We start from the raw sequence: 12,648 nt of genomic DNA, 5'->3' as shown, positions 1-12,648 counted from the left end.
CAGGTGCAGGAGGGGAAGGCCCTCTGGGAGATGGATTGATTCAGTGACTGGGACAGTCGGGATGAGTGTGTTGGAGGCATTGAGATTAGCTCAGGACAGAGCAGAGTTTAGAGCTGTTGTACATAGGGTCATTGTGAGTCGCAAGCAACTTGACGGCACATAACAACAACAACATTACTGATAACACACGCAAGCAAAATCTTGCTGAATATTACCCAAAAATGACTGCAGCAGTACATCAACAGAGAAATACAGGCTGGGTTTAGAAGAGGCTATGGCCCTAGGGACATCATGCCAATGTGTCAGATGGACCTTGGCTGAAATCAGAAAGTACCAGAAGAATGTCTGTCTGGAGGAGTGCATCAGGGATGTGTTCTGCCTTCATACCTTTTCAATCTGTATGTGGAACAGATCATTCAGGAGGCTGGGCTTTATGAGGAGGAATGTGGTGTCAGGATTGGGTGAAGACTTGTCAACAACTTGGCTTTATGCAGATATCACAGCCTTGCTCACTGAAACTGAGGAAGACTGGAAGTATCTGCTGCAGAAAGTCAAAGACTGCAGTCTGCATTATGAATTGAACCTCAGTATTAAGAAAACAAAGATTCTCACCACTGGGCCAATTGGTAACACCATGATAGATGGAGAAGTTGTTGAAATTATTAACAATTTCAGCTTTCTTGGATTCACAATCTACAATCTTGGAACCAGCATCCAGGAACTCAAAAGACAAATTGGATTAAGAAAGTTTGCTGTAAGGGACCTCTACAGAATGCTGAAGTACAAACTTGTCAATTTAGAGACGAAGGTTGGCCTCATCCAGGCCATGTTCTTTGCAATCACTTGCTGTGCATCAGAGCACTGGACAATGGATAAGGATAACAGAAGAAGAGCTCAAGCCTTTGAGCTGTGCAGTAGAAGAATATGGGACATACCATGGACTGCCAAGAGAACAAACAAGTCTGTTTTGGGGAGGGTGAAGCCAACTTACACTCTGGAAGCAAGGATTTTGAAGCTCTGTTTGACATACTTGGAACTTGGTGCCAGAAAGGGCAAGTCCTTGGGAAAGGACATCATGCTTAGAAGGGTGGAAGGAAAATTCCAGAGAGGAAGACTCTGGATGAGATGGCTTGGCACAGTGACTGAATAGGGACAGGTGTGTCAGACACAGTGAGATTGGCTCAAGATAGGACAGTTGAGAGCTACTATGATAGGATTGCAGTAGTCATAGGTGACTCTGACACAGAACAGCAGTCTAATTCACGTTGTGGGAACATAGGAGACATTAAGAATTACCAAACCAGCAAGTGGTACAGCACTCTTGCATGGCCTAATCTGAGCTATTGAAATTACAAAGACACCACTGCCTTTTCTCAGAGGTAACAGATAACTTTGAGTTGGAGGGGGGGAAAAACTAGAGCAAGATGGGGTGGGGGAAGTGACCAAAATACAGAACCAGAAAATTATCTAGAGCAAGAAATACCATTGAAGCTTCCTGATAAGGTATTGAAAAGATTGTTCTTTCCAGCCTTGTCCTGGCACTATGGCCCCCACCAGAAAAGGAGGTGAGAAGGGCCATTCTACCATCAATGAAATGGTGACCAGAGAATACACCATCGGCATTCACAAGAGCAGCCATGGGGTGGGCTTTCAGGAAGCAAGCCCCTTAAGCATGCGCCGAGATCTGGAAATTTGCCGTGAATGAGGTGGGAGCACCAGATGTTTGCACTGACAACAGGCTCAGCAAAGCCATCTGGGCCAGAGAACTAAAGAATGTCCCATACCACATCCACGTACAGTTATCCAGAAAATGTACTGAGGACAAAGATTCCTCAAATAAGCTATCCACATTGGTCACCTATGTACTCTTAAAAATCTGCAGTCAGTGTGGATGAAGGCTAATAGCAGATTATCAAAGTTCTAAAATTGAAAAAGAAAAAGACTGATAGTTAAGTCCATCAGATTGAAGAAAGTTTGAGGAAACCACAAAATATATCCAGGAAAGCATAGTCAAGATTCTAGAAGAATTTAAAAGACAAAACCATACCAAACATATAAAATTAAATGGAAAATTAGACACCTCATTGCTGTTAGGTGCCACTGAATTGCCTGTGACCCACAGTGACCCTATGTACAGCAGCTTGTAACCCTGACCTGTCCTGAGCCAGTCTCACTGATTGCAACACACCAACCCCATTGCCCCAGTTACTGTATCAGTCCATCTCATCTGGGGTCTCCCTCTCCTATGCTATCTCTGCACCCTTTCAAGCATGATGTCGTCCTCAAGGACCTATCTCTACTGGCCACTTGCCCAAAATATGTGAGACATAGCTTCAAAATCCTAGCCTCCAAGGAGAGACTTGGTTTCACCTCTCCAAGACAGACCTATTTGTTTTCTTGGCAGTCCATGGTTTGTTCGTCTCCAGCACCACAATTTAAAGACATTGATTCTTCTGTCATTCTTAGTCATTGTCCAACTCTCTGCTGCATAGCAAGTATTTGTGAAAACCGTGGTCTGGATTAGGCGCACCTTAGTCGCTAGACTGACACTTGCTTTTCAGCACTCTGGAGAGGTCCCTGACAGCAAACTTTCCCAATGCAATTTGTCTTTGATTTCCTGACTGAGTGTTGATTGTGGAGCTGAGCAAGCTGTAATTGCTAACACAACCTTAATCCCTTCTCCATCTATCATGGTGCTACCAGTTGGCCCAGTTGTGAGAATCTTTGTCTTCTTGATGGTGAGCTCCAATCCATAGTGAAGACTACAGTCCTTGACTTTCTGCAGTAAACACTTCATCTTCTTCAGTTTTCAGCAAGCAAAGTTGTGTCATCTTCATAACATAGGTTGTTGAGAGTCTTCCAATCCTGATGCCACACTCCTCCTCATAGAACCCTGCTTCCTCAGTGGTCTGTTCTGCATATAGATTGAAAAGGTATGGAGGTAGGATGCACCCCTTTCCTGATTTTGAACCATGCAGTGTTTCCCTGCTCTGTTGTGAGGACTGCTTCCTGGTCCAAGTATAGGTTTCATATAAGCACAATCAAGTGTTCTGAGATTCCCATTTTTCCTCAAGGTTAGCCACAGTTTTTTTGTGAACCATACAGTTAAATGCCTTTGCATAATCAATGAAACATAGCTGTTCTTCTGGTACTCTTTGCTTTCTGCCAGCACCCATCTGACATTGCTTATAATGCCTCTAGTGCCACGACCTCTTCGAAACCCAGCTTGTATTTCTTGTAATTGTCAGTGTACTGTTCCAGTCATTTCTGGATGATCTTCAGCAGTATTTTGCTAGTGTATGATACTAGTGATGTTGTTAGATAATTTTAGATAATTTCCACTCTGTCTGGTCGCCTTTTTTTGGAATGGGAATAAATACAGATCTCTTCCAGGCCATTGGCCTAGTAGTTGTCCTCCAAATTTCTTGGCACAACTTGGTGAGCACATCCAGGACAGCATCTATTTTTTTATTTTTTTTACCAAGGACTTCAGAGCAGCCTGAACTTTCTCTTTCATCACCATTGCCTCTTGGTCATACGTTGTTTCTTGAAATTCTGAGTCAGCTAATTCTTTTATGTGTAATGATTCTGTATACTCCTTCCATCTTTTTTTAATGCTTCCTGAATCATTCAGTATTCTGCCCATATCCTCCATAAGCATTGCAACTCACAGCTGGAATTTGTTCTTAAAAGTTCCTTCAGCTTAAATGCTGAGCGAATTCAGCCCTCTTGATTTTCCGACTCCAGCTCCTTGCACATTTCATTATATTTTGCCTTCTCTTCCCGAGCTGCCCTTTGAAATCTTCAGCTCCTTAACTTCTTGGTTTCTTCCCTTTGCTTTGGCTTCTCGGCACTCTAGTGCAATATACAGGGTCTCTTCTGACAGCCATTTTGGTCACAAAAACACACTGACCTTGAGGACATCAAGATTAAAATGTAAATGATTGACGAATTGGAAGGACAGAAGAGGCCACATGTAGGAGTTAGAACACACACTTAGTGAGAGGGAGGGCAGATCCTTCCATACTAATCTATTACAGGGAAAATTAGAGAAAGAAAATGAACAAGCATGTGGCGAGTGGAGGGCAGCCCAGGAGGAGTACATGTGTAAATGGAATCGCCGTGCCAGTATCTCACCGATGCCGAGAATATCGGTCTTGCATTCCACACCCATAGAAGTAAAAAGTCAGATAGATTGCATTAGGCTACTCTGCTGTTAGAGACCTCTATAAAGAGCTGGAATGTCAGTTTAGACTATGGTGCATCTTAGCTAAGCTCTGGTGTTTCCATTTACTTAATATGCATGTGAAAGTTGGACAGTGACTGAGGAACATGGGAGAGTTATTGATGTCTCTGCACTGTGTTGGTTTAGAGTGTTGTTTATACCATGGGCTGCCAGTAGATCAAACCCATGTGATGGGAGAGGTGCAGCCCGAGTTCTCCCTAGGGGCAAATGTGAGAGTTAGTCTCACATACTTTGGAACTATTTTTAGCAGGAGTCAATGCCTGGAAGAAGACGGGGCTGCCAGGAGTAGGAGGTGACTCAGGCACCTAACAGCAGTTTTCATTTGAAATATCTCTTCCTGATTTCGGTATCAGGGTGATTGATTCTGGCTCAGAATGAGTTGAGAAATATGTTCTCCTTGATTTTCTGGGAGAGTTTATGTAGCCTCGGTGTTATTTCTTACTTAAATGTTGCATAGACTTTGCCAGTAAAGTAATCACAGCCTATGCTTTTCTTTGTAAAAAAAGATTTTTTTAAGTGTAAATTCAATTTCTTTAATATATAAAGGACCATCTTGGTTTATAAATTTTTTTTATTAATTAGACTTGGGCCAGTCCTTGGAGAAGGACATCAAGTTTGGAATAGTAGAGTGACCACGCAGGAGAGGAAGACCCTGGATGAGATGTATTGGCACAGTGACTGGGATAACAGGGTTACGGGTGTTGGAGACAGTGAGAGTGGTTCGGGAGAGGGCAGGTTTCTGAGCTATTGTGCATGGGGTCGCTATGAATCCCTTGACAACAACAACATAGCAAAGTCAAATAAATAATGGATGGGAAAGTCCTGCAGAAACGCCATGCTGACCTTCCACATTTCCGAATGTGACGTCCTCCTGGAGGACTGGCTCCTCTCTACCTCAAGTCCCAAGTACGTGGGATGGAGTTTCACCATCTTTGTCTCAAAAGAGCACGCTGGTTTCACCTTCTCCAGAACAGACCGTTCCCTGGCCCATCCTTGGCATAGTCAGTTCCCTTCCCCAGCATCGCAGCTCAAAGGCACTGATTGTTTTTCTCTCCTCCTCAATGCAGCTTTGAGATGCATAGCAAGCAGTTGGAAAGACCATGGCTTGGAGTGGCCTTCTGGCAGCACCGGCCCAGGCCTTGCAGGACTATGGCTTTTGGCATTGTTTTGTTTAACAAGACATCCCTGAGACCTCTTCTCCTTTCTCGCCTCAGCCTCACTTCCTGCTCCAATATCCACTGGCCTAGCATCTCATTCCCTTCCCTTTCCATCCTGCTTCAACAAGGGTTTCCTGTCTTAGAACTTTGACCCCATACAGTTGCTGCAGAGTTCCGGGGTGGCCTTTCACAATATTCTGTATCACTTCCCCAAGGAACTGACCTTGGCTTTTGCCTAAAGCTCTGAGGTGTTCCTACATTCCGGGCCCAGTGCAAGCCAGAGCACTGTGCTGGACCTGGGTTCACGGTGGATGCCCTGTTGGATAGCACTCAAAGAACTGAAAGAAAAGTTGGAGCCCTGTACTTCCCTAAAAGTTTCGGGGCGCAGGGTTACCACAGCTATGCAGAGTACCTTGTACTCTTATTGAAGATCTCCTCACCTGGAAAAACACATCACTGGATGACTCCAAACACCAGTGAAAATTGCGCTAATGAGAAAGAAGTCCACGCTTCAGACAGCCTGGATAAAATGGGAAGAGCACTTCCAGGGCTGCTCTCTGTGTGCTCCCCAAGATCAGCTCTGAAGAGGAGCTCTGCACAATGGTCTCCAGACTCTCCAATTCAACAGACTTTTGGGTGGTGGTTGGTGAGGATAAAACAAGTGTTCAATATTGTGGAGTCCAATATAGTTCATTTCCATGGTCTCTGCAGCCTCCTACCAAGGAGAATCCCCAAGTGGTGGATGAACTACGTCAAGGCATACTAGAGCTAGAGAAAAGTCCAGAATGAATTCACTCATCTCATGACACTACCCAACAAATAGATCATGTCCTAGACCCTCCTGGAGAAAGCAGACATGGGGAAGACAACTTTATTCCCCCTTGGCAATGACCCTGACTGTGCCCAGGTGGTGCGTCTAGGCTTGTGGCCTGGTGAGCCCTCCCACGTGAGTCAGCACCAGCGATGGCACTGCCAGCATGAGGAAACAGGTGCTTCAGAGCTCGCTGGGCCATGCCAGTGTGGGGAGCACGGCTCAGGAAAGCCTCGTTTTGCTTGCTCTTATAGGGTTGGGGTTTTTTATTTGTTTGTTATGTTGCACATTTTCTTCCCCTCGCCCCCAGCCCACCCCGTAGCACACCCCATGTTCCAGATTGTTCTCATATATATAATGCATAATCATATCCCTTCTGGACAATTCTTCTCATCTATTCCAGTGTAGTGTTCATTATCTGCCCACTCCTTTCATTCTTTCCCCAAACCCCCGTGTCTGTCCTATTTTATAACAGCAGTGTTAGGCAGTATTTATCTTTTTGTGACTGAGATACATCACAAAGCATAATGTCCTCCAGGCGCCCCATGTGGTGTAATACTTGATCAGTTCATTGATTTGCAGTGCTGCAGAATATTCCATTCTGGGAACGTGCCATAGTTTTTTCTATCCGTTTTTTGATGGGCACTTGGGTTGCTTCCATCTCTTTGCTATTGTGAATAACGCAGCAGTAAACACGGGTGTGCATACATCTGTTTGAGTCATGGCTCTCGTTTCTTTAGGCTGTGTTCCCAGTGGTGGAATTGTTGGGTCAGATGGTACTTTGAACTTTTTGAGAAAGCACCAGACCGCCTACTGCTGTACCATTTTATATTCCCACGGACAGAGTTCTGACCTCTCTGCCACCTCACCAGCATTTGCTGTTTGGCTTTTATATATGTGATAGAGAGGTGAATAAAGTACTTTACCCTTTGGACAGGGGAAAGAAAAAGACCATGACTTGGATTAGGTGCACTTTAGGGTTTAGAATGTTGTCATTGGAGAGGTCCTTGACAGCAGATTTTCCCAGTGCAACATGTCTCCTGACTGCTGGTACCAAGGACATTTGTGGATCCAAGATGAAATGTGGACAACTTTAGTCTGTCTCAGTCGATCATGATGTTGCCTGTTGTCTTACTAGTTCCCCACGTTTTTTCCTACTTTTTTTTCTATCATTCCATTATTTTTTTGTCTTTGTCATGTGTTTTTGTCTTAGAAATATTGTGTTTTACCACTTAGGATTGTGCTGTGTTTTGTATTAATCAGGTCGAGGAATTCTTTGTTTCTGTTCCTTGGTCATAAACCACTGGGCCAGTTGGCAGCACCATGATAGATGGAGAAGAGACTGAGGTTGTTAAGAAGCTTGCTTGGCTCCACAATCAACGCTCTTGGAACCAGCAGTCAGGAAATCAAAAGATTAATCGCATTAAGTAAATCTGCTGTCAGGAATCTTTTCCCATATTGAGAAGCATTGATGCCAGTCTAGAGACTAAGGTGCACCTGATCCAGGCCATAGTCTTTGCCGTTAAGTCCTGTACATCGGAGAGCCAGATAGCGCCAAGGATGACAGAAGAGTTGATGCCTTGGGGTTGTGGTGCTAGGAAGAAGTCTTGGACATACCATGGACTGCCAAGAAAACAAATAGGTCTGTCTTGAAGACTAGGATTTTAAAGCTCCATCTTACATACTTTGGGCAGGTGACCAGGAGGGACCGATCCTTGGAGAAGGACATCATGCTCAGAAGAGTATAGGGACAGTGCAGGAGAGGAAGACCCCAGATGAGATGAATTGATACAATAACTGGGATAATGGGGCGGGGTATGTCGGATCAGTGAGACGGGCTCAGGACAAGACAGGCTTCAGAGCTGTTGTACATCATAAGATCACTGAGTTTTAGGTGACTCGATGGCACGTTACATTCTACAGTATCAATGTTTACTATTCCTTCATTACCTTTTTTTAAAAATTGTAATTTTAACAACATTAATTCTCACCACTGGGTCTATTGGCAGCATCAGTATGGATGAAGAGATTGAGATAGTTAACAGTTTTAGATTACTTGGTTCCACAGTCAACACTCCTTGGTAACAGCACCCAGGAAATCAGGAGACAAATTGCATTGAGAAAGTCAGCTGAGAGGGACCTCTCAAGAGTACTGAAGAGCAGGCGACATCAGGCTGGAGACTAAGGTGTGCCTGAACCAGGCTATAGTCTTCGCAATTACGTGCTATGCATCAGAGAGTTGGACAGTGAATAGGGATTATAGAGAATTGATGGCTTTGAGCTGTGGTGCTGGAGAAGAATGTTGAATATACCATGGACTGCTAGGAGAACAAACAGATTTGTCCTGGAGAGGGTGAAGCCGGAATGCTCCTTGGAGTCAAGGATTCTGAAGCTTCGTCTGACATACTTTGGGCATGTTGCAAGGAGGGACAGGTCCTTGGAGAGGGACATCATGTTTGGGAGAGTGGAGGGACAGCGCAGGAGAGGAAGACCTTCGATGAGATGGATCAATTCTGTGAGTGGAGTGGTGGGAATGAATGTGTTTGAGACAGAGAGGTTGGCACAGGATATAATGGCATTTAGGGCTCTTGTACATAGGGTCACTATGAGTCATAAGCAACTCAATGGCACATAACAACAACAATTTTAACGAATGTTTATAGAAAAGTAGGAGTTCTCGTTCATTTTTACACATTTTCCACCCTACTCCCCCAGTTCACTTTTTGTTTTGGGGTGTTTTCTATTACTAGTTTGCTCACAAAGTTCGTATACATTGCGTTTCACACTATTCTTCCTTTATATTGTGTTACAGTCATTTCCATGCACTATGTTTTATAAAATCAGTCACCATTGGACCGTGCCCATCATGATCCAATCTTCTCAGGTCCCTGCTGCATCCTTCCCATTTCCTTCGCCCCCCTCCACCCACCGAGGTGTGCAGCCCTGTGGTTTCGCCCCTACCTGTCCTCACCCTTCTCCCACCCTTTCCCCTGTGTCCCACACACATTTTACTAGTTATCCTTCTAGTTGTACAATAATGTCTTATGCTGTATTTGTTCTTATCTTTAGTTGTCTTTTCACCGTAATTTAGAGGGTGTTTCTCCCTTTATTCTTCTAATATGATGTTGTATTTGAACTGGATAACTTATATAAGACCTTTCGTGTATAGTCAAGAGGAAAAATCTGTTCTCTGACCGATGTAGATGCCTCCTTTAATGTGCTGCTGGAATTTGTGGGCAGCTTCAATGGTTCTGTCGCTGTTAAGCTGGCAGTGTGCTCCCTGGTGTCACTTCTTGTTTGTGGTTTGTACAGCCTTTGTCATGTTGTTGGCGACAGCTTGTGAACACATCCCTCCCCTCTCTGTGCCGTGGAGGAGCCACAGTGGCCGCTGGAGGGCTTCTGTGCCCCTCTGGACATTCTGGGGCTGCAAAGCCTAGACACAAGGCAGCTTTATCCCGTCCTTACCTGCTCATTTCACGTCTCCCTCTTCCTCTGGGTCCACTTTTCTCCAAGTCCTGGCATGATTCTTCACTGGTTGTTAGCTTTTACGAGAGTGTGCTGTGTGGCAGGTACCATTCCGGTGGAGATTCTCACGTAGGGCTACCTACAGACCTGCCAGGAGAACCGATGTCTGCAGCTCCGGCCTCGACAGGCTAGGGGCCTCCCACGGGCTGCTTCTAGCTGTCCTTGGCTCGGTGTCAGCAGGGTTTTTAAACGTAAGGTTATAGTATTGTCTTCTTTTTGGCAGGACTACAAGCAGAAGATGCCACTTTGCCCTTGAACAAGTCATCCATTTGGGGGTGAAAGGTAGGATTTTTGTGAATGGCAGTGTTACTGTCTTTCTGGGGTATTGAATAGGCTTCGTGTAAAATTCTGCTTTTCTAGAAAACCAGTCTGTTCCTTTGAATAGTGACAGTAAGGCTGACTTGATTGGGAACTCCAGTGGGGTTTTTTTTTCCTGATTGAACCATATGAGAACAGCCTTGGTCACTGACACTAAACCCACTTCACTCTGTGATCCCCTCTTGCTCTAACATCTTTTTTTCTCAAGAAGCAGACAATTAGATGACTTTAGGACGAAGAATGTGTTAGTACTGTTGACCTGGAACTAACTCATAGCTTACCGTCCAGTGGGTTTTCAGAAGTGGTAAATCCTGTGAGAAGAAATTGCTCCTGTTTTCCCTGTGGAACTTGTTAAATTCGAACCATGTGCCCTCAGGTTAGACGCATAGCTTCTTAGCACTAAAGCCAGCGGAGCTCCCTAGAGAATCCGTGCTTTTACTGCGCTGTACTTCTGAACCAGTGGAAAGGGGGCAGAAAGAACCAGCGTGAGATACAGAGGAATTCCTTCTGCGGAATTGGCCTTAAGCCGTTAAGTTCCCTTTGTTCATCATTTGCAAGTTTTGTGAGTAACTACCGTCTTGTTTTTTTCTTATTTTGAAAGTGTTGTTTCCAGAAGAAGTCATTTTACAGTCTCCCCAGGTGACAGGGACATGGAGCCATGTGCAGGACACCAAAAAGGAAGGAGAGTCCACTATCAAGGTAGCATCTTCATTCTTTGATGCTTTGACTGGATAGGGTTGTGGTGTGTCTTCGTGAACTCCCTCCCAGCGTATTGGAGCATTTAAGCTGTGTTCATGAGGGTCCTAGAAGCGTATTTCCCATAGAACTAGTGAGAATACCCACCACAGGCATGTAGTGTGGTGTGTAGCTGCAGTTACTTGCAGACTGAGGTGGCCACCACTCGCTACGTGAAAAAAGCAGGCTCAGCCATTTGCAACCCTATATAGCACAGTTCTGCTCTGTCACTTGAGAGAAAGAAGAGGGGATTTAAGGAAACAGGTCACCTCAGTGTCTTAAAGGATGCCTGCAAGCAACTAGCAGTTCATCACGGGGGTAGGACAGGGGCATGTGTGAAAGTGACGCTTGAGCTGGGGGCAGGGCCACATGGGAACGCCACTTTCTGCACAGTTCTTTTATAAACAAGTCTTCTCTGGAAAATATTTTAACATAAACTTTTAAATAACTGACATTTTTTCCAGAATTGATACAAATTCTAAAGTGTACATACCTGCAGATATCAGTGAACCCTGAGTATGGTCAGCGTGAGGAGTACCTCAGGGCGTGTGATAGTCAAGAGCCCTCATAATAAATGGGGGTTGGGGGCTACCCCAGAGTACATGGTAATCAGATTCCTTAAAGCCAGAATAAAGAGAAGAATCTCAAAAGCAAAGAAAAAGATGCATTATGTACACAGGAATAGAAGTAAAACAAGAACAAACTTCTCATCAGAAGACAAGGAAGGCTCATCTTTAACAGTGAAAGGGGAAACGGAACCAAAAATGGTGTGCTTCAAGACCTTTTTCTTTATTTTCCAAAAAGGAAAGGTAAAATGTCCAAAAAACCACCTGAAAAAGACACACAGCATCCCTACTCCTTAAGGAAATGCTGATTGAAACCCAGTGAGGTACCACTTTTATCCCACAGCATTGGCATGGAATTAGAGCGGAACCCTTGTACATAGCTGGTGAGATTGTCAAGTGTCACAGCCACGGTGAAAGCAGTGTGATTGTTCCTTCAGAATGACCTCATGAGTCAGCAGGGCTGCTTTGTATCCACCCAGCACCCGGGAAGAGACGCTCAGGCACAAGTCCACGGCTCTCCACGGCAACACTGTCAGCAAATGAATGATGAGTCATAAACCCATCCGTCCAGTGACGCGTCCATCTGTCCTACAGAGGAGTGAAGCCCTACTGCAACTTACAGCTTGAAAGGACCTGGACCACACTGTCCTCATTAAAATCAGACGGACACACAAGGACAAACACCATGTCATTCGCTTGTCTGACCTGCCCAGAATAGACAGAGGCAGTGCACAGATCGAAGGGCCAAGCACTGGGGAGGTGGAAGCAGGGGGAACCTGCCTAGTGGGGAGATAGGTCTCTCACAAATGGACAGTGGTTTTAATGTGGAGTTCACCACCATAAATTATAAGAGAAAAGAAAACTACTCTGGACACCAGAAAGCTGAAAGGTCAGACTCCCAGCAGCCTTAAAGTGCTCGGAATACCCAAGTCCTTTCCACCTGATGAAGATGGTGCACACACTGGTAAAAAGAACAAGTGAGCATCATAGCATGTGGGGAAATTCTTCCAGTTTCCCTCACCCCACCCATCAAATTGTACAACTCCATGGTTAAGAAGAATCTGGTCTGAAAAACAATGTATTTGAATTTTTTAAATAAACTAGTATAATAATAAAAATGACCATGGCCAGGAGCTGATTGTGGAACAGACCACCAACTACTCATATGCAAGTTCAAGCTGAAGCTGAGGAAAATTAAACCGAATCCACAGGAGCCAAAATATGACTTTAATTTCATACCACCTGAATTTCAGAATCATCTCAGGAACAGGTTTGAGGCCTTGAACACTA

The 12,648-nt window shown here is 44.7% G+C and overlaps 1 protein-coding gene across 1 annotated transcript in view; it reads left to right on the top strand.

Moving 5' to 3' along the window:
* The window catches only part of MOV10L1 (Mov10l1, Moloney leukemia virus 10-like 1, homolog (mouse)), a 76,436-nt gene that overhangs the window by 36,169 nt on the left and 27,619 nt on the right, over window positions 1–12,648 (top strand). Inside the window, exons 14-15 of the mRNA XM_006888114.1 lie at window positions 9,963–10,021; window positions 10,659–10,759. Coding sequence (XP_006888176.1) covers window positions 9,963–10,021; window positions 10,659–10,759 — 160 coding nt within the window. The remainder of the gene's footprint in view (window positions 1–9,962; window positions 10,022–10,658; window positions 10,760–12,648) is intronic.

Source organism: Elephantulus edwardii, unplaced genomic scaffold, assembly GCF_000299155.1.
Source record: "Elephantulus edwardii isolate Elephantulus edwardi_28Jun2011 unplaced genomic scaffold, EleEdw1.0 scaffold00064, whole genome shotgun sequence".
NCBI lineage: Eukaryota > Metazoa > Chordata > Mammalia > Macroscelidea > Macroscelididae > Elephantulus > Elephantulus edwardii.
This window is presented reverse-complemented; position numbering and strand designations above follow the sequence as displayed.